Source organism: Lichenostomus cassidix, chromosome 17 (assembly GCF_008360975.1).
Source record: "Lichenostomus cassidix isolate B80296 chromosome 17, HeHo_3.0, whole genome shotgun sequence".
In the NCBI taxonomy this organism is placed as follows: domain Eukaryota; kingdom Metazoa; phylum Chordata; class Aves; order Passeriformes; family Meliphagidae; genus Lichenostomus; species Lichenostomus cassidix.
Genome location: NC_139497.1, coordinates 9,262,478 through 9,286,741, shown reverse-complemented (window position 1 = coordinate 9,286,741; position 24,264 = coordinate 9,262,478). Strand labels below are relative to the sequence as shown.

The window sequence follows — 24,264 nt, the reverse complement described above, 5'->3', positions numbered from 1 at the left end:
AAGTTCAGTGGCAGAAAAGAGAGGATGTGTCAGGCTCACAGTGCTGAGGAGAGGAAATTAAATGCTTTTCATCTTCTACTGGCCTGTATCAGAAAGAACTGGAGGAATAGGACAGTTTAAATCAGTGGTATAAAGGAAAAGGCAGAGGCTGGAAAATGCTTTTTAATAAAAAAAAGTCTCTTTCCCCCTTTTTTTTTCTAGTTCAGATGTCACTTCTGTAATTCCTGGATTATTCTAATCTCCCGTGCTTAAGATAGAGCTTTTATTCTTCACTTACTTGCCTGATAGACGGGCTTAGCATGAATTTACAGAACTCAGTGGTAGTGTGCTTTTATATGAGGATGATGAGACTCCTGAGCTCCTGTTCAGTCAGAGCAGGATGCTGAGGGAAAGTCCTAAGAGAAGGAGCTCGGGAAGGAAATGTGGCTGTGTGGAGGATGTCTGTGCCTGCTGGGTGCTCACGCTCTGCTCTCTCTCTCTCTTGCAGATGATGTCCCCATACGAACCTGGTTCCCAAAAGAGAACCTCTTCAGTTTTCACACTGCTACTACAACTATGCAAGCGTAAGTGAAACCACTGCTGTGGCTTTTGTTGTGTATCTCAGAGTCCAGACTTGCTCAAAGCTGAGAGCCTGGAGCAGGAGTTGAGTGTTTGGCATCACTGTCCAGGGATGAGAGAGAAAGAGAGAAACTTGTCTCTTGTTAATTTTCTTTCCCACTTACTCGTTCTTTCCTACTGCTCTCATTTGTTTGGTTTTGCCTTCCTTAACTCTTTGGGCTACCCAGCTCTTCTGTGCTGCCCTGATTTTGTCTGTGACATTGTGCCCTGGCTGCCCCTGCAGAGCGAGGGTGCTGGGAGAGCACCGGCTGAGACCTTCCACCAGCTGCTTCTGCTGCACCCACTTCCCAAGGGAAGGTTATTCCAGGCTTGCCCTGCATCCCCCACTCCAGAGAGGTGCCTTTCTCTGGGATAAGATGTAACTCTACAGCTCTGTGCTGGTCTGCACATGTGAAGGTGCCAGTAAAATCCCTGCAAAGTATGAAGGGATGTGAGTTAGGAGGAGCCTTTCCCTCCACACTCCATGCAGGTTTTGGTGCCCCTGGCTGCTGTGTTTGGGCAGCTCTCAAAGGGCTGAAGAGAGTAAAGGAAGCCTTGTTTCCAGGTTGTACCTGGCTTGCCAGGGAGTGCTGCCTTCCTGGTTTCAGCTATTTCCTACCTTACTGAAAAACCAAGGCAAGCAGTGAGGAAAATGAGACACCGTTCTGACTTCCAAGGCCCTTCTCCAGCCCAGTCACTTTTCCTGTGTGTTTCTTCTAATGTCTGGGACACCCTCAGCTCTCTGGCTCTCTCTCTTTTCTTCTTGTCTAATCTGCTGTCCTTTTTGTAATCTTGCTTCTCTGACATTTCTTCTTTCCCTTGCACTTTTCCCTTCCCAAATCCTGAAAAGAAGCTGATTATTTCTCTTGGGATAACCCAGACTGGATCAGACCTGGAAGGATTGATGCAGGGAGGGCTGGATCTGGAGCTGAGGAGTGGGGTCGTTGCATCCCCCAGAAAAAGTCACTTTAAAAATACTGGCTGCTAACAGTCCGTGGTATTTCACAGTTCTGATCTGACCCACAAACCATGTGCACAATCAGCACATTTGGACACAGCCTTGGCTGTCTGAATTCATAGCTGCTGGGCAGATTTGTTACAGGAGGGTGGCCCATGGCAGGGCTTACAGGGCTTGAAGGCCAACGATGGTTTGGGGTACAGTGCCCTGAGGGAACCCTTGAGGAGCACAACTCCCTTCGTTAATGTAGCTCCGTGGTTAGCATTTGTGGAGCTTCTGTGCTGCCTCTAAAACTTGCACAGAAACACCTCTAAGAAGTTTAGGATATGTCCTCAAAATGCTGAGGTAGCTCCCCAGGTGCCCCTGGCCTCTGTAACAGTGTTTCCATCCTGCTGTGTTTGCTCCCTTCATGGAGCAGACAGCATGAGCCAACTTTACCAGTGTTTATCATGGTGGGAGAAGCTCTCCCTGCTCCAGGAGCTCGTGGTGGTGCAGTCTGACAGCCACACACAGCTCTTGTACATCTCCACATTCTCTGGCTCTACACAGAGCTTAGTTTGCACCCAAGCCACATGGCAACCCTGCCCCAGGGAGGACTGAGCTCAGTCAAGGAGGAGTCTCACCACTGAGAAATGTTTAATTTAAAAAGCAATTTCCTTCCGTCTAACAAGAAAAGTTCCTTGTGGAGTGAGAATTCCCTCAGAACGCTGGCTGGGGCTGAGCACTAATGAATTCCTCTTCTCTCTTTTTCCCTGCGTCTCCTGGAATCTCTAGCATCTCGTAAGTATGGTCTTAATTTATTTCCTTGTGTGTTGGTGTCCTGCATAAACTCTCCTCTCCTGTCCATCATGTTCACTCATGCTAGAGCTGTCTGTCAGCTGGCAGGAGGTTAGGTGGCTACACCTGGTAGACCTACATGGATCCCACAAACCATCCTCATCCTCCAGGGCAGCCCCCAGTTGCTGGCACACTTTGTCCCTCTCAATCCAGGTGTGCAGAGAGGGTGTGCCTGCAGCTCCCAGGTCCATTCTCCAGAGCAGGGATGGTGGTTGCTCCTCTGGGCCATGTTCTGATATTCTAGGAGCAGCTGCTTGTCCAGCCCTAGGGAGTGAGGAGCTGTGGTTGGTGAGTGCCCTGCCCAGCCCTGACCCACACACGGTGCTGCCTGTGCCCCTGGGCAGCCCAACCTCCGTTGTGTGCCAAGAGCTTTCCTCTGTGTGTCCCTTGTCCTCTGCACTTCCAAGCTGTGGACTTGGTTAATGGCTTGAAATGGTTTCCCAGGGCGTTCAGGGGCTACGCAGAGAGGAAGAGACGGAAACGAGAGAATGATTCTGCAGCTCTTATCCAGAGGTAGGGCCCCTTCCCTCCCGTAGCTGTGACTGGTGTTGCATGGGCCCTTGGGGTCACTAGTGAACCCTGGTGGCGTTGACCGTGGCTGTCCCTGTCTCTGTGCTGTCCTGGGGACACTGGCAGTGGCTCTGCTGCAGCTGTGGAGGTGAATGGTGCTCAGGGTAGCTGATCTCCATCTTCTTAAAGAACACTGTCGAGTTGCTTTTAACGTTCCCGATACAGTGGACATGATCTGTGCCTCAGGCAGAAAAATATGTAATATATATTTAAAAAATTAGAGATCCAATTTCTCCATTCCAGCTTGGAATTTTGTATCATCACAAAATGGCTTGGGTTGGAAAGGACCTTAAATATCCTCTAGTTCCAACTCCCCTGCCACAGGCAGGAATTTGTTTGAGGCTAGCTGAATATTTGTATGTGCTGTTGCTGCATCTACAAATGTGTGGCTAGCACAGGTTTTTCCCATGAGAAATTTTCTTGTGTTTTATAAATAAAGATAAAGTTTGGATGTTGTTGGAACAGTGTCCCAGAACTTGGGCAGTGCAGGCCTGGCCAATCAGGCCTGGGGGAAGACTTCTGACTGACCAATCTGGGTGACTTTTGAGAACTCTATATATGTGATGAAATCAAAACAATAAAGGTCATTCCTTCTTGCCACTGAGAACTGATGCATTCATTACTCTGCTAGCTGCTCAACAGCGACACAAATGCACCTCAAAAATCTGAGATCTAGGCAAAATTAACATCTCTAGTAACCAGAAGTCTATTTTTAAATGGTTTTTTTTCTATAATAGAAGGGAAATAAAAGTGGATGGGGACTGATTCCTTGTCTAGGTATTACCAAAGGACCTGGTTTCCTTCTGCAGGCTTCCTGTGGCACATTGTTTACTCACAGTAGGAATCAGAACTGGTTTGGTTTTTCAAATGTGCCAAGGCTTATGTACTTTGGCAGCCTGCTGAAGAGGATAACACAGCATCTGTGTCATTGGTTAAAAACTGCCATGATCACTTCAGCACTGCTCAAAACCAAGTGGGAGAAAAACATCAGGTTTTCTTAACTGAGAAATTGCCAGGCAATATTAATTTATTTTAGCAACTTCAGGGTGGTGAGCTTTTTTCATCAATAACAAAGGGAAATCAAAATTCAAACTGAAGATGCTCAAAACAAATAGACAGTGTATCTTTAAAAAGAGAGATTTCTCAGAATTTGTTAGGCAGAGGCAAATCTTGGTTAGAAAATGGCTTGTTCATGTGGGCTGTGAGTCCAGGAGCAGTTGTGTACCTTGGTGGTGCTGTGTAGGAGAGAGTATGGAGTCACCCAAGACATGTGTCCAGTGTGTCACTTCTCCTGTGCACACTGGAGGGTACAGGGCTGTCCAGGCGGAATCTGTCTGTGTCTGCTGTGTTCCAGAGAGGAGGAGGGACAGCACTGGTGCAATTCTGGCTGTAGGGATTGCTGGCAGAGCTCAGTTCTCTCCTGCAGGGAGCGAGGAGAACCCTGCTGTGGGTTTGGGTGCTTGTTGTGCAGCCCTTCATGAGTGTTTTGAGGTTCAGTTGTTCTCACACAGCCCCTTCAGGGCTGAGTCCTGGTGCCCAGGGAGGCTGGATTGTGGGGTGTGGCTGCAGGGATGCTGCCTGTGGAGTGGGGCAGTGCCCAGAGGTTTGCCCACTGCAGGAGCAGCCAGGGAGAGGGATGTGAGAGATGCTGCCAGGAGTTTGGGTAGTGAAAAGGCTTCTCTGCAGAGTGTGGTGACCCACTGCAGGCAGAGCTGCAGGGTGTGAAGTGGGGCTGCAGTGCTTGGGAGCCTTTCTGGCTGGGATGGATACCCTGGAAGGATACCTGGGATTGATATCCTGGAGGTGCTTTGGGGGCTCATGCATGCTGGAGCCTGTCAGGAGGAAAGCTGTTCAGAAAAGGGAGTAATAAGGAGATTTCATTACTGAAACTTGAGGGATTCTGATTGTGGTGTGATGGGTGAAGAGATCTTGTAAGTGATCAGATGCCACAGGGTTTCTGGGTGCGTTGGAGGAGCCAGGCTGGAAGATGGAGCAGGTTTGGGGTGCCCCACTGCTCAGTGGTTGCAGCTTCCCCAGGGCCAGTCCTGTCACCCTGATATGCAGGTATGTGCAAGGCAGCTGCAAAAAGCCCTCTGAAGGATCTAGGTGTTCACAGCATAGCCACATGAAGAGGCAGTCCTAGGCTTGCATCTTCTTTCCAAAGTGCTGTTTTTTCTAGAGGAAAAGAATGGAGCACAAAGCCTTTGTTCTGCTTTCTGAGCATTTAGCGCAGTGGTTAACCTTGAACAGCTGGATTCTCCCTGGAGCTGCTCTCAGCAGTATTTAGGTCTCTTATGGGAGAGCCCAAGCTGTCCAGGCAGCTGAGAGCAGCATTCTTCTCTGGCAAAGACTGCTTTACCCCCTCTGCCCCAAGGGTCTGAAGAAACCCCTATGTGGAGAGGACAGCTGGGCATTTAACTGAAAAGTGGATGTTACTCCAAAATGCCAAAAGCCCAAAGGATGTGACAATGGCCTTGGTGATTAACACTGGTGCTCAGTGTCTGGTATGATCTCAGGCTCACAATAGACCATAAAGATTTCCATATAACATATGTCTAAGACCTTTTTGTGTCAAGAAAAGCCCTGGTTCCCTTAAAGTGTTGTATTTCTTTGGATTTTAATCTAAAGTACTGTAAGACAGACCCAGTTGTCAGTGATGGTGCACCCCAGAAGGCTTTGAACGAGAGCCAGTCCAGTGGATGTGTCTAAAGGGGTAATTGTCTGATCCAGAGCAGTGAATCTTCATGTACCCGAGTAAAGAGAAAATATATCTTTGGAAAACATTAATAGCCCAAGCACAGATGGAAGTTTGGTATGGAATAATGTTGCTTCCAGCTGCTGGTTTTCCTTCTTGCTGAATTTGGATCCTGATGACAACAAGGGATCCAAGGCCAAAAGGGGGCAAGTGCAGGAGGTGACGTGGGTTAAATGCTCTCCCATGAGGACTGTGTTTGTGTGGATCTCCTGGACAGGAGCAGATGGATCTGAGTTTCTCTGAACAACTTTGTGTCAGTACTGAAAATGTCTTCTGGTCCAATCAGTTTGCTAAAGCATCTGCATGGTTGTACCATGTACCTACTCATCCCACTAATCTGTGTGTGAGCTAGATGGCATCTCACTTACCCCTTTCACTAGTTGTGGTCTCTGTTGCCTGGTGTCTGCCCTGTGTGTTTGGGGGAACAAGGAATCCAGAAGACTCCCCCACTCCATGTAGGGTGCCCAGTGCATGGGCTCTGTGTCATCTTGGGGCTGCACTGTGGGGTGAAGCCACCCTGACTAAATAGGGTTCTTGGAGAGGTGACACTTTTCTTGATACTGCTTCTCCGTGTCTCTTCTCGTGTCCTGTCTGTTCCTGTCCTGTTTCTGCCTAGTGAGTGATGAACAACTAGGAGAAACTGGCCCCTTCCACTCAGAGGGGCTGGAAAAGAGTCTCTGTGCCATGGCCTGTGAGGAGTGGTCAGGACATTCTATTTACACAGACCTGACTATGGGGTGTAGCTGCTCCCCAGAGCTTTCCTCTGGAGCTGTGTGTCCTGCTGCCCCTCTGGACCTGCCTGTGAGTCCAGGGCAGGGCAGCACGTGGGGAGAGCAGGCTCGTGGGGACAGGCAGCATCACTGAACTTTGCTGTCCACAGAGGGAGAACCTGCTGTGGTCTCCCCCAGCTCTTTGCCTGGAGAGCAGCATGGGCTGCGTAGTGACCAACAGCACAGTAGGGGTTTGAGGAGCTGCTGTGTTTAAGAATGAGCAGAGCCTGGGTACCCCATGGTCCTGCTGGAGAGGGGGGAGCAGTTACTGCTCTTTACAGGAATAGAGCATGGGCAGTGGGTGTGCTCAGGAAATACAGCACAGGTAAACCTTAATCACAGAAAAGAGAAAGCAGGCCATGAGCAGGGGGCTGCCCTGTGGGACCCCACTTGCCCTCTACCATCAGCCAGAGCAGCTCAGAACAGACCCACTCAACAAACATCACCATCCCCAGCACTGAATCACTGCAGGCTGGGGACCTGGTCTCCAGCTTTGGAATGCCCAGAAGGAAGTGTGCTGTCATCTCCATTGTATTTTTTTCCTCCCTGTTTTTTCAGTCCTGCTGGTCCCAGGTGTCGCTTCGTGTCACCTTTCTCAAAGGTTGTTTGCCTTTCTTTCAGGAATTTTCGGAAGCACCTCCGCATGGTGGGGAGCCGAAGGGTTAAAGCACAAAGTAAGTGATCACCTGTAAGTGTGGCTGTGAGCAGCTGGGGTTTGTGGGAATTCTGTCACATGCAGATACAGGTTGAAAGGACCTGGCTTTGGGCTGGAGAGAGGATTTGACCTGCTGGTGCCATTTAACCCTACAAACAAGAAGGCCAGGTGGTTGCAGGTGCCCAGGGCATGTGGATGCTTGCAGCAGCCTGGAGGCTGTTTCCAAGGACCCTCTGCAGTGGCTGTGGGAGATCTATGATGCAAGGCATGGAAGGAAAGCTGCAGCATCCTTGTCCTGTGTGTGGGTTTTGGTGATCACTGGTGTGGAAGCCAGCGAGGAGAACCCAAGCTGGGGGTTCAGCAGAGCTGCCTGGCCTCTCTCTGCAGCTGTGGCCAGCTGTGGCTCCCTGGAACTGTTGGTGCTCCATGTGCCACACAGACTGCTGGCTGTCCCCTCGTCCCCTGTCCCACTGCCATCTCCACAGCAGGACCTGGGGGAAAGCTGCCTGGTGGGAACTGAGAGAATGCTGGAAGGAAGAAAGAAGATCAGGGAAGAGATTGAAGCAAGGGGGAAGTAAGGAGTGTTACGCCTCACTGGGGAAGAAATCACTTCTTAGGCCTGGGAAATAACAGTTCCGTGAGGAAGGCAACAATCCTCCATGACTTGGTTGGGCAGCTCCCTTAGTGCTGTGAAACTGGTGTAACCTACTCCCAAGAGCTGAGATTGCTCCAGAAGAGAAAACAGCTTGCTCTTCCCACCCCCTGGCCAGGCATCATGTGTAGACTGCCCACAGCAAAGCACTGCTGAGCTCAATTTGCATTCTTTCCTTTCTCATCTGCTGTGGGAGTGATCAGCAAAGAGCTTTGCCCTTTCCAGAGTCTTCATTGGCATCTGAGTTAGCACTGCCTGACGTGGACAGGGCTCACCTCCCCCAGAGCTGTGGGGAAGCTCAGGCTGTCTGCCTCGGGAACTCTTGGGTCAGGTTTCCAAAGCTTTCTTCATGTGCACAGTAGCTAAATGCCTGGGTTTAACTGAAAGCTGAGGATGGAGATCACCTGAAGACCTGAAGATGTGGTTTGTCTCCATGGACACCCACCCTGGACACACTTCAGCAGGGGCCAGACTGCTGTTTTTGTGCAGGTCCGCAGTGAATTCCTGTGCTGCTGTTACTGAGTTCCGTGCTGCAGACTCTGTCTGCCACCAGAAATAGGTATTAGTGCCCATAAGTGGCTGTTAATCCTGGCATAATGGCTCTCACATGGGCTTGCCAAGTCAGACGTGGTGGTTGCCAGTTCCCAGGAATTTGCCTGTGGTGCAGCTGTCTGAGCCAAGCTCCCTGGATTGTGCTTGGGAAATGCCAGTACAAACAATACAACACTCCTTGGGAGGAAAAAAAGCCATGAGTAGTGCTCACAAGAGTGCAGGCAAGCTAATGCTGAAGGATTTCCTCTTTTGCGACAAAATGTAGACAGTATGAGACATCCCAGAGACATCCCCACCCTGCTGTTTGGTCCAGCTCCGATTGGGATGCCAGCAGAACGTGAAGGGAGACCTGACTGGAGAGCTGCAGCCATGCAGGTGTCATTAGCTGTGCAGTGCATGTTTCTGTAAGGCCTTGCAGTCCAAGCACTTACACTGGGACAGTGGAATGGCCTTGGCTAAACTGAGGTTTGAGCCATGTGTGTTTAAGGAGAGACCATCCAGTGTTGTCTTTTCTCTGTGTTCCTCGTCCTGTCCTGTGCACAAGTGGGCACTTTGTCTCTACTGTGTGGAAGAGAGACCCATGTTTGCTGTGTGGAAAGGACTCACGTTTGGCAAGTGGAAGGAGCAGCCCAGGGGAGTCTGTGATGTGTGGCTTTGGTGGCAATCTGCTGGATGTTTTGTTTGCTGGCAGCAGCAGAGGTGCTTTGGGATCTGTTAATGTCGTGCTCTGGTTTTATCCTAGCATTTGCCGAACGGCGTGAGAGGAGCTTCAGCAGGTCCTGGAGTGACCCGACTCCCATCAAAGCTGATTCCTTCCATGACTCTCGAGAAAGTGAGTTCTGAGTCCTTTGAGCTTCCTCCCGTGGGCAAACCCTCCAGCAGTTGTTGACTGGAGTCCCACTGGAGTAACTCCTCTGTGCCCTTCTGTCCTGTCTGTGATCCTTTTTTAGTTTCCTGAGATCGGAGCAGGTAACGCTCCAGGTGTATGTACCTGTTCATCTGTGTGTACTGTATTTATTTGTAGAGCACAACTCATCCAACCTCAGGTTATTGAGCAGTTGCCAAAGTGTACCCAGTGGTACAGCTCTCTTACAGCCCTCTCTTCCTGTCATCCCTTTATCCTCTTGGCACCAAAACAAGCTCTCTGGAAGCTCACCAGTCCAAGGCTACCTTCACCACAGTGGGGCTAACGTGGCTTCCCATGCAGGAGCCCCTTCTGAGCTCTTTCCTAGCCTGGAATAGCTCAAGAACACAGCTATTACGATCAAGCTTTGATTTCCTGGCTGTGCTGGCTGCACAGGTGATAGCTTGGGGCAATCTGATCTTCATTTGGGCTGCTAGGAATCCCTCTGGGAATCCCCAGTAATGCTGCCGTGTTCTGCTTGAGGGGACTGAGATGCTGTTGTGTTAATTTACAGGAAGAAATGCCAGCATCTTCCCACTGTATTCTTATAAATGGAATGGCTGTTTTACACAGATTTTATTGCAAGCCTGTAGGCAGGAGCTTGGTGGATGTGAGTTTGCCCATGTTGAGGTGAATTTCACTAATGAAATGACCTGATCTACCAGGTAAGCACAAGATCTGGCCCTGCCAGCTGTAGAAGACCCAGGTTGCAGGGGGAGGTTCAAAGCATGACCCCGTTGTTTGGCAGTCTGACTCCTCCCTGCTCCCTCAGCTGCCCGGAGGCGGATGGAAAAGCCATGGAAAAGCCGTGGTTCAGACATGCTCCAGGCACTGCCCAGCGACACTCGGACATCCCCAAAGGCACAAACAGTGGCACCTCGGTTCTCTTTCCTCAGTCCAGCAATCATCTCTATCTTTAATCTTTAATGGTTAATTATATTCCTTCCAGATGTTTTTTTCCCCAGGAGGCATTGAAGGCCACCAGGTAAGGTCAATTTGGAGAGCAAGTTCGAGTCTACTGTTGCAGTATGACTGTGTTTGTTGCAGCTGTCCTCACGCACGCTCTAAGACTTCTCTGCCAGGATCAGTCTGACCAACAAGGCAGATTTTCTTTATAATCCCTCAAAAGATGTAGTCAGAGCAGTAATTACTACAAGGAGACCAGCTTTGAAATCTTTGGACTTTTGCTTATCAGCCTGGCAGTGCTGAAGTGTAGAGAGTCTGTCTGTGTTCTGTCTCCTTTCCCATTTCTGGAGTGACAAGGGTGACTGTTGTGACACAGCATTTGAAAACCAAGCTTGGTGACTGCGAGAGTGATGAAGTTCTGTGACACATGGTGTGAGCTCTCTGTGCACTCTTCATTTGTTACGTGTTTGTCTGTTTGAAGACACCAACCCCAAAGTGGTGTCTGTCACTCTGTGGGTGACAAGAAAGCACGAGTCTCGTGGCACCTCTTGTGACAAGCTGCCAAGCAGGATGGAGTGGGGAAGGCTGTTCTGCCCTTGTAATGCTCCCTGTATTCTGGCAGGCCATGACCTTCAGGATTCCTGCGGGACTCTGGATGGTGACTTTGACTTGAACTGGGAAGCAGAAAAGGAACTTGAAGCCATGGCATGTGACGGAGAAGACTTTATTCCACCAAAAATAATGGTGAGGATTTCCAGCTCGGGCTCTGTCCCTTCAGAGCTGCTAAGTTCATGATCTTCACGGGAAGTCTGTTGTATGAGCATTGCCTCAGGTGTGTGTGAGGGTCACTCAGAGATCAGCCAAGACATGACATGGGTTTAGATCTGTTATTGCAGGAGATAATGTGTTGAAAGAAAACTAGAAAGAGGGACCTGTAGTCCAAGTCAGAGCAGGACTGACACCAACACAAGTCAGCCTGAGGCTTGTAAACCCTGAAAATAGAGACCTGAGCACCACTGCCAGCTCTGCTCCCACAGCAGAGGAGTGGAAGGGCGTGGAATCACACCAGAGTTCAGGCTCTGGTGCTGCTGGAGGGAGCAGAGGGTTCAGCCAGAGTTGCCAGGCACTGCCTGACAGTTGCAGCCCTGTGCCTGGTGCTGTGCCTGGTGCTGTGCCAGCCCTTGGCTGCTCCCTGTGCAGGTGTGCATGTCCCACCAGGCACTGAGCACTCCCTACAGCCAGCAGGAGGCTGTGCAGGACTGATCCTTGCTGGGATGCAGCCACCCCTGGTGATGCTCAGGCTGCTCCATCCTCTGGGCACCCCAGTCTCCCCTTTCCAGACTGTTCTGCTGGCTCAGTGCAGCCTGTGGGGCAGAGCTGTGTGCTCATGTGATGGGGGTTGAGGAGATGGTGACACTTGGGGTGCCTGGCAGGCCTGGGGGTGCTCTGGGCTGGAACCTTCCATTGGGATGTGGATAGAGTGCTGCTCCTTGAGTAACACCTGAGAACAGCTGAACAGGGCATTGTTTTATGGCCTTTGTGCTTCTGTCCAGGCTCTTCTGCCTTCTCCTCATGCTGTTGCACCTTTCTTCCCCTTTGCAGCTCATTTCTTCCAAGGTGCCCAAAGCAGAGTATGTCCCCACAATTATCCGCAGGGACGACCCCTCCATCATCCCCATCCTCTATGTAAGTAACTCATTTCTGCTGTGCCTGAAAACAGGAGTCATATAGGTATTTATTTCCATAAATCCTGTTATGGTGACTCCAAAACACTGATGTGATTTGGGAAAGCTGCCAGAGGGGGCTGGGGGTGTGTTGAACCCAGTTTTGGGGTCTGGGGTAGCTTTGTGGGGGCTCAGGTCTAGGTGGAACAGCCAGGTGGGGTTGAAATGGTACACGTGGGCTCTGGGCTCTGCAGGGCCAGCCAAGCTGTGTGGGAGGATTATCAAGGGAAGGCAGGGCAGCCTGGATCACTGGCAGAGCTGTTTGTTGCCAGGCTTAGGGCTCCTCCTCATGCTCATCCCTGGGATAAGCAGGACCTCAGAGCTTGGCAGTGAAGCACAAACCCATCATCCTACATGCAGTGGGGCACCCCTGTCAGTCATTAATTGAACTCAAATTTTACACTCAGAATTTTCAGTCTGGCCTGAGCAGGTGTCTGAAACAGCCATAGGGAGTGATGGATCTCTTTCCTAGTCACTTAATGTGCAAGGGAAGGTGGCACTGAGAGCCCAGAAGGGCCAGTGCTGGTGTGCAGCAGGCAGCGCTGCTGGGGTTTAACCTTGCTGCCTCTCATCCTTGGGGAGCTGTGCAGTTGTGCTGTGACCCTGCTGTGCCACAGGCAGCTGTGCTGGGGGTGCAGCTGTTGTCAGCCAGCTTGGACAGGGGTAATGCCAGAGGGTTGCTACAAAACATGGGCTGAGAGGCAAATAGCATTGCTGATGCTGACTGCACTGACGGACAGTTGTGCTGTGGATGTGTCTGCAGGATTCAGCTTCAAGCCTTCAGGTGGATTTGGTCTTCATGGGCTGTTCAGTCTTCAGCTTTTGTGCTGAAATGGGATTTAGGATGGGGATTGCTGTTGCTGTGACCAGCAGTCATCAGTTGGTGTAATTGTGCTCTTAGAGCATCCCTTCACCTGGAAATGGGTTTGTGTGAATATTAGAGACCATAATAATGTCAAGGGAGCTGGTATAGTGACAGTGAATTTTTACATTTCTGTCTTGGTTTCCAGGACCATGAACATGCCACCTTTGATGACATCCTGGGTACGTGAATATTATCTCCTTTTCTTACCTCCTGCCCATTTCAAATGTAACCATCAATATTTAAGTCACTCAGCTGCCCTGTGCCTCAGCTGCCACTCACAGAGGTGTTTTTGCCACCCCAGTGACCCCTGACAGTCAGTCAGCTGCTCTTGAATCTACTGCTGTAATAAACCTTTACTTCTGGAGCCCATTTTCTATGCCAATCTCCTGGTTTGTGGCAGGGAAACTGAGGCACAGGGCTGCAGGTGCCTGTTCATTGGACCTGTGGTTGTAGGAGGGAGCATTAACAGGGCACCAGCAGGGCTGGGGCTGCTCCAGAGCTGTGGTCACTACAGAGCAGTGTCTGGTTCCATCCCTTCTGTGCCCTGGGACCTGCTGGCATTTCCTGCTTTCCCTGCTGAACACCTCTGACAGCTTAGCCTCCTGCCTTCAGGACTAAAGTGTAAAAAAATAGGATTTATTTTCAACTTTGTCCATGGATCATGTTTTCCAACATGATTTTTTTTTTTTTTTGTAGAGGAAATAGAGAAGAAACTTAACATTTATCGGAAAGGCTGCAAAATTTGGAAGATGCTGATATTTTGCCAGGTACATGAAAGTTGTTAAACACTTGGGTGACTTGTTACAAATTTGTCTTTTTCTATAGGGCAAGTGACATAGAGGAACCAATATTCCAGAGTCAGCTTCCATTAAAGTCGCTGCCAAGGCACAGCTTTCACTTCCCATTTCCCAGACACAGAGCAGTCTCAAGTTGGTGTGACAGCAGGAAATCAAATCTGATTTAGTGAAGCCAAGTCAAGAGCTGGGCTGATTGTCAGCTGCTCTCAAGGAACCCCAGGCAAAGCAGCGTCAGCACAGACCTAGAAAGGATTCCAGAGTCAGGAACAAGCACTTGCAATGTCATAGTTATGTCATAGTCATAGTCCATCCAGCTGCAGTGTGACAGTGGTGTGTGACAGTGACACAGTGGTGTGTGTGGTGGGTCAGACTGGCAGATGGCTCAGCTGGGAGCTGGAAGCCAGAGGGTGCAGGAGAAGGGTCAGGCTGGAGCTGTGACTGGGACAGGTCCAGGCCCTGCTGGATCTGGGGGTTGCTGGGGATTTCCTTCCCGGGTTTGCTGTTCCTCGTTGTGGTCAGCTGTGGATTTCCCCTGCAGCTGTGCCATGAGAAGTGAGGGAGCTGACCTGACTTAACTCCCTCCCAAGTGCCCAGTGCTACAGAGGAGCAGATTTGCTGCACCCTGACCTGGAGACTGTGACTTTTAATGTTCCTGGTTTTGTGTCTATTCATGCCTCCTGCTGCCCAAGTGCAGTTCCTCTGCAGTGCTGTCCCTTGCCTGCTATCTCTGCTGTGCTCAGCTTCTTCTCTGCCCACCCCCAGCATCCCTAAGTGACAGGGACTTTCCTGTCTTCCCTATTACTCTCCAGCGTTTCTTGTCCGCTATTGTGCCTTTCTAGAGTGAAATGGGCTTAGAACAGCAAAAACCAGAGATTCCAACGCCCAGCTCATTGCCCATGTGTGGATGTTCCCTGAGCATCTCCACAGTGCAGGGCTGTCCTGCTCCCTTGTGGCACTTCTGGGAACGGCTGGGCAGGACAGCAAATGCATCCAGGGTTTGTTTCCTTGGCGTTTGTGTAAAGGGATTTCCATCTGTGTCTCTCTCTTGCAGGGAGGCCCTGGGCACTTATACTTGCTAAAGAACAAAGTGGCCACTTTTGCCAAAGTGGAGAAGGAGGAAGATCTGATCCTGTGAGTGGTTGTGTTGTGTTCTGGGCTTGCATGGCATTTTTCTGCTGGGTTTGCTCAATGTTTGCAGCACGTGGTGGAGCAGGAGAAGTGAAGGGAGCTGGCGTGGCTTGGTCAGGGGATGAGGAGGCTGATGGGGGACTGAGTAATACCTCACAGCTCATTCAGGTGCAAAGGTGACAGAGCTGAGCTCACCCCTGAGGTGCTGCAGCCCTGATCACCAGGAGATTTATACTTTCATCTGCTTAGTGTCTCTCTGGATAGAGACTGTCAAAAGAAAAGAAAAAAAAAGGTATTTCTTTTTTGCTGACCAGAAACCAGAACATGCACCTCGAGCCTCTGGTGCTGTGATAGCATTGCTAAGCTGGTGACTATGGCAGAAATGCAGAGTGCAGCAGAAATGCAGCTCCCCCACAGCTGGCTCTGGCCAGGGGGAAGTGGAATTTGTCTCTGCAAAGACTGCTCAAAGTCCAGCCTGTTACTGAGGAGGCTTTTCACTAACATGCCAGCCTGTCAGCTGGGAGTGCTGAGCAGTTTTGCTTCTCCTTGCAGAGAGTAAAGCTTTGCCTGTTTTGCTGCCTACTCGCTTGTGCTGGCTGAAACTTGCTTGGCTAACAGTGCCTGGCTGTGGGGGAGAGGATGTATACCAACCTGTTCCTACACAACTTTTTGTTGGCATGAGAACTGAGTATTAAAATCAACATCTGCTCGGCAATCTCGTGCTCTGGCACAAACACTGGCTGTGGAATTCTCCAGCACGTGTGCACATCCACGATTCTGAGCACATCCCAGGCATAGCTGCTCCCAAGCTGATAAATCAGGGATCTGCAGAAAGCTGTGAACACGCAGCTGAAAACCTGGGAGCTTGGAAATTAATGTCTCCATCGAGCTTGTGCCCCCCTGGGAGGCAGTGCTGAGGGGAGCTGAGGCTACAGTCTGATTGGAAAACCCACAGAGGAATTCCGGGCTTTAGAGCTCCCCAAAAGTGTGCTCCAAGCCTCTGCCCAGGGGAGGGGGTTGTGTTTCACATCTCTGAGGCACTGAGTGCCTGGTCACAGTCACTACACATCAAGTGGGTGTGACGGAGCAGCACCAAGCACAGGCTGACATGGAGCTGTGCTGTGTCTCACTCTGGAGAACAATCTCTCCAGCTGTTCCCTGCTGATTCATGCCCTGGAAACGAACCAGTGCATTGATAACCCTCGTGTTCAGAAAGGGCACTTGTTGATGGAAGTGGGAGAGAGGAAGCTGGAGGGGATGCTTGGTAAAATTGTCACTCCAGAAACACTCCTGGGGGACTTTGCTCCTTTCTCTTCACCTTGGAGTTTCCTTGGCTCGATGGGCTGCTCCTCCTTCTCTACCATATGACTTGGACTTGCTCCTCAGGCCCTTGCTCTGCCCCTGTTCTTCCTTGTCTAAGATCCAGTGGCTTTTCCTGAGCAGTTTCCTGCCCAGGCTACAAACCTTGGGCCCTGTCTGAGTGGTGTGTGCTCACATCCTTGGGATTAATCATGCCTATGAGGAGAGACTTTTTTTTTAATGATGCATTCTGTTTTTTCCAGCTTCTGGAAGAGGTTGAGCCGGCTGATGAGTAAAGTCAATCCTGAACCAAATATCATCCACATCATGGGCTGCTATGTTCTTGGAAACCCCAATGGGGAGAAGGTAGGAGCTTCTGGGTCACCCCTGGAACATCTGCTGGGCCCAGGGAGGTCAGAGTCACACTGGGAGCTCTAAACCTTCCTCTTGTGCTGGGTGGGAATGTGCTGTCCATGGGGGCTGTGAGGGGGAGAGCCATCCTCTGGATTGTGCCTTTCCCAGGGGATGGGGAGGAAGGATAAGTGACATACAGGACAAATAACTGAAGCCTTTGAGGATAAGAGTCATTCAAAGCACTTTATTTATTTATTTACTGGTGAGATAAATGCTTTAAAGGACATGGGTGGAAGGTTTTCTAGAGGGAGGGAACAAAGATGGGCAATTCTGGGTGCTCAGGAGTCATTGTTTTCACCTGCTAATTCTGATATGTTTTCCTTTCAGCTATTTCAGAATCTGAAAAACTTAATGAATCCTTATAGGGTTGCCTTTGAGTCTCCACTTGAACTATCAGCTCAAGGTAATTTATTTCCTGTACAAAGACACACACCTTGCTAACCTGTCTGCCTCCTTCAGAAGGCATCCTCCTGAAAAAGTAATTTTGACTCCCTTAAGTCCTGTCATGGTCTTCATTTTGCTTGTGACCACCTTGTGTAGTTCAGCTGCTGCCCCTGGTTTCCCCCTCCTTATGTTCACATTTCAAATGTCCTGTTTGTTGTGCCTGAGGCTGCAGAGGGATCTCTACCAGGATCCTGGCAGTGCAGAGGAGGCAGCTTTCCAGGCTGAGTGTAGGAGAATCTGTCATTATTGGGGCATGAAGAGTCTGTGGGAGAAATGCACATGGAGCAGAACCTTTCCTGTGTGTGCCAGAGTCTCTTCTCCAGGGCTCAAACCACTGGCACCAAGGGAATTGTGTCTAAAAGCAACTGCGATATGGCCCATCAGAGCCATTCTACAGCTCAGTCTGTTGGCCTTTTTCCCTTTCTTTTCATGTAGCTCAAGATATTTCAAGGGGCTGAGGGATTTTTCCTGCTCCCTGGTCAATGACAGTAATTTGCAGTGCAGTTCCACAAGCAACAGCTTTTGAATTTGCCCAAGTTCTTTTACCTTTGCTGGAGTCCTTGGCACTTTGTTTTCTTGGCAGATAAAACCACTGTGGGTACTTCTTTGCTGCCCACAGCACTGGACTCAGCTGGGTTTTTCTTACCTCCCTTCACCCTCAGGAATGTGCAGGAGTTAAGCACATCGGTGCTGTGCAGAGTTCACACAATCACAGAGTTCAAACAATCACAGTCACAGACTGGTTTGGGCTGGAAAGGACCTTAAGGATCATCCAGCTCCAGCCCCTGCCATGGGCAGGAACACCTCCCTCTAGACCAGGCTGTTCAGTTGTCTGTGTGTGATCAGTTCAGCTGCACACAGTGCCTGCACAGATCCCACAGCCACTGTGCTCAGATGTGTTCAGGAGCCAGGGAAATTGAGTGAAATTCCTGCTTTTGTGGGAAGCTCAGCAGGCCAGGCAGTGGGTTCTGTTTGCAGGCATTAAAGCAGCTGAGCTTTCAGGAGGCTGGGCTGAAGAATACGTCTGAATTTATCCCCTGGATCAGTCTGGGACGCACTAAGAGTGTACCCTCTTAATCCTTTGTAAAGTCATCTAAAACTAATCTTAATCAGGCCTCACAAGTGAAAATCCCCTCCTTGAGCCCTGTCTGAGTGTGGGGTTGTTTGCCCTTGTGTTCCCAAATGCACCTTCTGGGCATGGCCTGCACTCTGTGGCTGCCTGGGACACCCTCTTCAATCAGAGGGGCTGGAGGGGCAGAGCTGGCACTGCTGTGTCCTGTGAGCTCATTGCTGGGAGCACAGACAGGAGCAGGACAGAGATGACCTCATCATTTGAAAAAATATATTTTTTTATTTGAATTTTCAGTGTTAATTATTTTTAGTGTTTCTTTACAGTAAGTTAACTCTTGGTTTGTAGGTTCTGTGCCTCGTGCAGGTCACTGGGGCTATTGGCTGATCTGCTTCAGCTTCCAGCACCCCCCAGCACTCAGAGCAGAGAGGTCAAAGTCTGGAGACAGACTTTGTGCTCAGTTCCTGCCCTTGGGGACAAACCCTGCCAAGGGATTATTGAGAGCTGTTCATGGTTGAGGAGATCTAAAAAGATGTTTGGTTCTCACGGGCCTCTCCACGTGCCCAGTGTCAGTGTTCTGCCATGGATGGGTCCCTGTGCCCTGCCCGGGCTGGGCTGGGGGTTTGTGCTGCTGTGTTCTCTCTCCTGCCCCCCTCGTGCTCCAGGGTGTGACCTCTCTGCCTCCTTTCACTTCTAGGTAAGCAAATGATTGAGACTTACTTTGACTTCCGCCTTTACCGCCTCTGGAAGACCCGCCAGCACTCCAAACTATTGGATTACGATGACATTTTATGAGCTGGAGAAGACTTTGCAAGAGGAAGCTCATCACCAGTGTCCAAGAAGTCATGCTTTATTGCAGAGAGACTTTTTTATTGGCACAGGGAGCCCTTCACAGCCCTACGGGAGGCAGCAGCGCTAAAGGGAGGGAAGGAGGAGCCCTCGGAAGTGTCGAGAGGAAAAGTCTCCTGGGCTAAGAGAGACTGGAGGGAAAGGGGGTGACAGTGACACCTCGCTGGCCTCAGTCCGAGCCGTGGGGCCTCAGGAGGAGCTGTGTGAAACCAGGACAGGATGGAGTTCCTGGCAGAACTGAGCTGTTTTGGGTCAGAATGGGCCAGATTTGATTCCAGGTCCTTTTAAAGACTTTTGAAGCTCAGGTTTTCTTACGAAAAAAACAAACCCAATTAACCCATGCACTACAGTGAAGAAGTCACCAGAGCACAGAGAGAGCAGGGGGCTGTCCTGGTGGGACCTTCTGTGCTGGGAGTCTCGGAGAGCAAGGACTGCTACACCTACTCCTGCAAGCTTAGAGCAAGATGATCCCATTTCCATGTGAATATATACTGGGATATAGAGTTGAAATCTTAACTTCTTTTTTTGTTTGTTTGTTTTGTTTAATAGAAAATAAGTGCAATTTTTATAGCGAGGGAGGGGGTAAAATCCCTCCTGATATTTAATTAGTTCAAAATAACACACCATAACCAATAGATGAGGTATTTTTGGTCTGCTTGAAAATATATTCAGAATGGTAATATATCTTCTGTAGACATATTTAATCACCAGCAAACATGGTTTTGACATAAGTTAGCAGACCCTGCATGTCTGCTGCATTGGTTTGGTTCCTTTCAGAGTAGCTGTGCTGCACTACCTGTCCGTGCTCTCACGAATGTATAGTTCTCCTCCAATTAGCCACAACTTCATTACTTTCTATTTTGCTGCTTGCAAAACTATGGGACTTTAGTTTTGCTGAAATACTTTAGGTTAGAGACACGGGACCTGGCTGGGAAGCCTCGGTCAGGCTCGCTTTGGTATAAAAATGAATTAGAAATTAATAGCCATGGTAATTACTTGTTGATGCCAATGTTTTGCTGTGTGTTGGGAGAGGAGCTCTCTTCCCGTGTGGGAAGCACTGAGGCATTTGGAAGAAATGCTTCTGGAGGGACACAGCACGGGCTTGGAGCATGAGTTTGACTCTTCCCTCTGTTCACTTGATTGCCAGTTGTTTGTGCATAACTCACCCCTTTTCCCTGCTAAAGGACCTGTTTCTTGGTCTGAGCTGCTCAGCCCCTTCCTGTGTAGGACAGAGAAAACCCCAAGCTCTGTCAGAGCAGCCTGAGAGCCCAGGTCTGTGCTTGATATTTGATGATATCTTTTAGAATATCTTTACTTTTTGTTTGGTTAGGTCAAGGGGTGCTTTTTGGTTTTGGGAATGGGGTTTTTTTTCACATTCTACTGTCCTTTCAGAGGACAAATAGTACTTAGAGTCTGTCTAGGTCACTGGCAATTCTGGGAGGTGACTCAAGTTATTTCTTTCACAAGCAAAAGAAGTAACAGGGGAGGATTACCTTGTTTTCCTGATTTCCTGGTATCTAAAATTTGTTGATTGTGAAGTGAAGGAAAATATATGTACAAATCTTTTAACTACTTACAAAAAGAACTAGGTGTTCTGATCTGTAGAGTCCTCCTTCCCCTGTGCCATACCTGTGGTTGTAATTTCGGGGAGCAGACCCCTGGCTAGAACTGCTGAACCCTTTCCATTTAGAGCAGTTTTATAGCAAAACTTTGAAGAAATAGTGTACATAAAGTAAAGAGAGGAATAGGTGGAGAGAGATGGTTTAAAGTTGCTGAAAGCTCTTTTCTCCCCTGGCTGGGAGTTGCCCTGACCTCAGGAGCTTTGGTGGCCACGTCTCATCCCTGGACTCAGTCAGGTTTGCCAGACTTACAGTGAAGGGGAGAACAGGCACCAGTCTGTAGCTTTTGGAAGAAAATGCCAGATATAAAAAAAAAAGAACCCCAAATTTATGGAAATTATTATTTAACATTGGAGCTTCCACCAGCTCTGTGGTGAGAGGTGGGAGCCAGAGGTGCAGTGAAAGCACAAAGTCATATTATCTGGAGAAGGAAATGGTTGTGGGAGGATTAAAATGCTGACACAAAACTCTCTCCCTTTCTGACCCTTTCACCTCCTAACTGGAGACAGGCAAACTGTTCTTCCTTTCTCTTTTTCAAATCCCAATTCAGTGAACTTGGTAGCATGAATGTAGCATTGTGGAACTATTGAAAATCTTATTTAACCCCCAAGGGCCCGTTTATGTATCCACTTGAGTGATTTCTCTGTAGAACTATTGTATATCCTCATTGAGCACTTGTAGAACTTGGGGTGCAAAGTAGAAGGTAGATTGTAGAGTAATTTCTGTGGGAAGATGTGTGTTGGAATGGACACTATGGACTGTTCTGCTGCAGTTTATGGGATAATGACAACTGATCAATGCATTTCCCTCCAAAGATCTATATTCCTCATAGCTTGTGATGTTTATGACATGAACATAATTTTTCCTTTGTAGCATTCATTTGCCTAAAGAGATGAAATTCTCTCAGAGCTGTGAGTGGAATAGAGTTGTGATGTTTGATGTTCCTGTGTGCAGCAGCATCCTTGGAGTCAACCACTGGTGACAGAGGAAGACACTTTTATTCCCCTTTTTCACTGGTTGAGTTTTTCAAGTGGCTGCTGGGAAAGGAAGGAGTCAGCAGAGGAAAATAAAAACTGAAATTATTTTAACTTTGGAGGTAAAAATGGAGCCTGGAACTTCCTCAGTTGGACCAGCCTGTAAAGGATGAGCTCTGGCTGTGCCCTCACTGCCAGTGCCTGGCACAGCCCCAGCCAGGACATCTCTTGAGTGTGTTCCTTGCCCTCTGTGCCCTGCAGCATCTCCTGGGAATGCCAGGGCAGCACCCAAGGGCTCAGCTCCCTGTGCCCCTGGCATCCCCCGGAGGCTCTGGGGCTCCCCGCAGTGCCCTGCCCAGGCAGCCGTGGGCACACAGGACAGTTTCTCATTCCACTCCCACTGCTCCTTCAGCTGTCATCGCCCTGCTCTCGGGGTGTGTCTGAAACCAGTTCTCTCCTGTGCCGCCGGCAGTCCGTGGGACTGGGCTGGGTGAGGGGTGAGCAGCGAGCAGCTCCATCCCCACTGCCCTGTCCCACCAGGGAGCTGCTGCTGCTGTGTGCTCTGCACTTGCCTTTAGCAGGGGCAGTGGGGCACAGCTGGCTCACGTGAGGAGAAGCAGATCAAACGCAGATGGCTCCGTTGGTTGCCAGCCCTGGCTGTTCACCAGCCGCGGGTGGAGCTCTGTGCTGCCCTCGCTGCAGGCGCTGTTGGATGTGACCTCCAGCCCTGCCCGATAAATGTGTCATGGGCTGGCAGTGTCACCTGCCGCAGAGGAGGGTGGCAGGAAGGGCGAGTCTGTCCCAGCTCTGCTCCTCAGCCTGGCTCACGTGCTGGGAGTGTCCCCGAGGATGTTCTCCGGTGCCTGCAGGGAATGTTCGCTCAGCTGGAGAGGCCTTGGGGATCACTGGCTTTGTGGATGTGGCACTTGTCCTGCACGGGGGTTTTCAGAGAGGCTTTTCTCTTTTCCTCTTGTTTGGCTGGAAAGGAAAGGGAAGAAGAAAATTTAAGTTACCGAGGGATGTAGAAGTAGGTAGAAAACAGATAAAGCTTTTTGCACCTCTGCTCATGCTGCAGCCACCAGCTTCCCTTTGCAGCTGACCTCCAGGCCTGGGGTGGGAAACACGAATTCCCACATAATCCCTTCTTGTGGTAAAAAAACCAGAAAAATCCTTGTAGCTCCAGCTCCAACATCTGACTGCAAAAGGGCACCCAGCCAGCTCATCCTGCCTGTGTGAGGACTCTGCTGTGGGATCCCACCTGCTCCTACCTCTGGAGCCACCTGAGCCCATGGAGGGGCTCGGCCTCTGTGCAGAAAACTCCGGGAAGGAATTTGTTCTTCATTTCTCAGCCTGGACTTGCTGCCTGGAGCTCAGCACAGCTCCTGTTTCCAGTGGTGTGTCCATGTGTTCCCAAGGCTCTGTCCCGAGCTCTGGGGGATGCTCTGTGTGCAGGGAAGTGTGAGGCAGGGATGTGGTGCTGGGCTGCGTGAGCAGTGCTCCGGATCCTGGCACAGATCCACCCCACAAATAGCTCCTGCTGCTCCTGCCTTGCTGACCTGTGCCTGGGAGTTCCTGTTCCCAGGCTCTGCTGGCACGGCTGCTCAGCACCCTCAGCAGCACGAGTGGGGTTGGCTGAAAGAATGGAAAATGGAAAATGCTGGGTTTAAACAGCCAGCCTGGCAGGATCTCGGCATTGGAGCTTGTCCTTAATCCCACTGGAGGTGGAATGACAGTCTCTGCTCTCTTGGTCTAAGTGTAAACATTCAGCCCCTCACAAGCCAGTTCGAGTCACTCTTGGATATTATCAATGTGTTAGTCTAGGATAAGATATGTCACTGTATGAGTGAGAAAATCCTTCCAGGGCCCTTCCAGTTGACACCTGCTGTCAGAACCCTCCACCAGGGCTGTGCTGGGCTGTGTCCTCCTGCTTGGGGGACAAGGCTCCACTGCCAGGTGGGCTCAGGTAAAGCTCAGCTCAGGTCAAGCTGAGCCACTCTGTGCTCTGGGTTTTGCTGTGCCAGTCGCTGGAGCTGGGGACAGCCCTTCCCGAGGATAGCCATGTCCTCCCAAGGGACACTGAGTGGTGATACCATTTTCCATGTCATCTGTAAAGACTTGTGTGTGATCCTGTATTTTGTCCCACTGACCACAGTGTATCCCTGGCTCGCTGCATCTTCCGTGGAAGTGTTTTTTAATTCTCATTCTGGAAACACAAGCCAAAGTCAACTGGAAACTGTTACTGGCGAATCAGCCTGGTAATGATCTCTATGGGAGCTGAGGGAGTAAATGGGTGGTTTAATGGCCATGGCCCTGATTGGGATCATTGTTATTCCCAGGTGATCCTGCTGTGTAATGGGCACAGTTAATAGTAAGATAACTTCTTGCTGGGGCAGTGCATGATCTATCAGAGAGCATCAGGAACCAGCAGCAGCTTTGGTTCAGAAATAACTTCAGCCCAATTTACTGCCAGTTGGTGTGAAAAATGTAAAGACTGAAAGGAATAAACATTATGGACATTAAATGTAAAGAATCCGTCTGAAGAGAAACTACATTGCTTCTTTCCATAAGTGTTTAGTAAATATTAAAGAACTAATGCAACCTAATAATTTTCACAGTATTGTATTGCTTTTAGAGTATCCATAAAAGTGACATAGGTAAGGACAGATAAGACCCATTGCAAGTTGTTGCCCTATATTCCGAGAACAGGGACAATTACTCAGTTATTGGACATTCCAATCTTCCTTCCTTATCTCAGCATCCCAGTGAGCTGGGATAATCACAGCAGGAATAAACCTTTAGCAGTCACAGCCCATAAACCTTTAGCAGGAGGAGCCTCTCCACCTGCTCTGCTGAGAGAGAGACCTCCGAGCACCCGATGGAACCACGTTTGTCCCATGTCCCCAGGTGTTGGTCCTATGTCCCAGGG

At 49.8% G+C, this 24,264-nt stretch overlaps 1 protein-coding gene across 4 annotated transcripts in view; it reads left to right on the top strand.

Annotated features, from left to right (window-relative positions):
* NSMF (NMDA receptor synaptonuclear signaling and neuronal migration factor) overlaps positions 1–23,944 on the top strand; it is a 48,028-nt gene extending 24,084 nt beyond the window's left edge. Inside the window, exons 4-15 of one of the 4 annotated variants that reach the window (XM_085076425.1) lie at positions 488–563; positions 2,837–2,905; positions 7,109–7,161; positions 9,089–9,178; positions 10,779–10,900; positions 11,759–11,842; positions 12,891–12,924; positions 13,442–13,512; positions 14,594–14,673; positions 16,233–16,335; positions 16,711–16,786; positions 18,594–23,944. In XM_085076425.1, coding sequence (XP_084932551.1) covers positions 488–563; positions 2,837–2,905; positions 7,109–7,161; positions 9,089–9,178; positions 10,779–10,900; positions 11,759–11,842; positions 12,891–12,924; positions 13,442–13,512; positions 14,594–14,673; positions 16,233–16,335; positions 16,711–16,786; positions 18,594–18,691 — 956 coding nt within the window. In that variant the 3' untranslated portion in view covers positions 18,692–23,944. The remainder of the gene's footprint in view (positions 1–487; positions 564–2,836; positions 2,906–7,108; positions 7,162–9,088; positions 9,179–10,778; positions 10,901–11,758; positions 11,843–12,890; positions 12,925–13,441; positions 13,513–14,593; positions 14,674–16,232; positions 16,336–16,710; positions 16,787–18,593) is intronic. The other 3 variants (XM_085076427.1, XM_085076426.1, XM_085076428.1) reach the window with 3 other exon arrangements.
* The last annotated feature ends 320 nt before the right edge of the window (positions 23,945–24,264 follow it).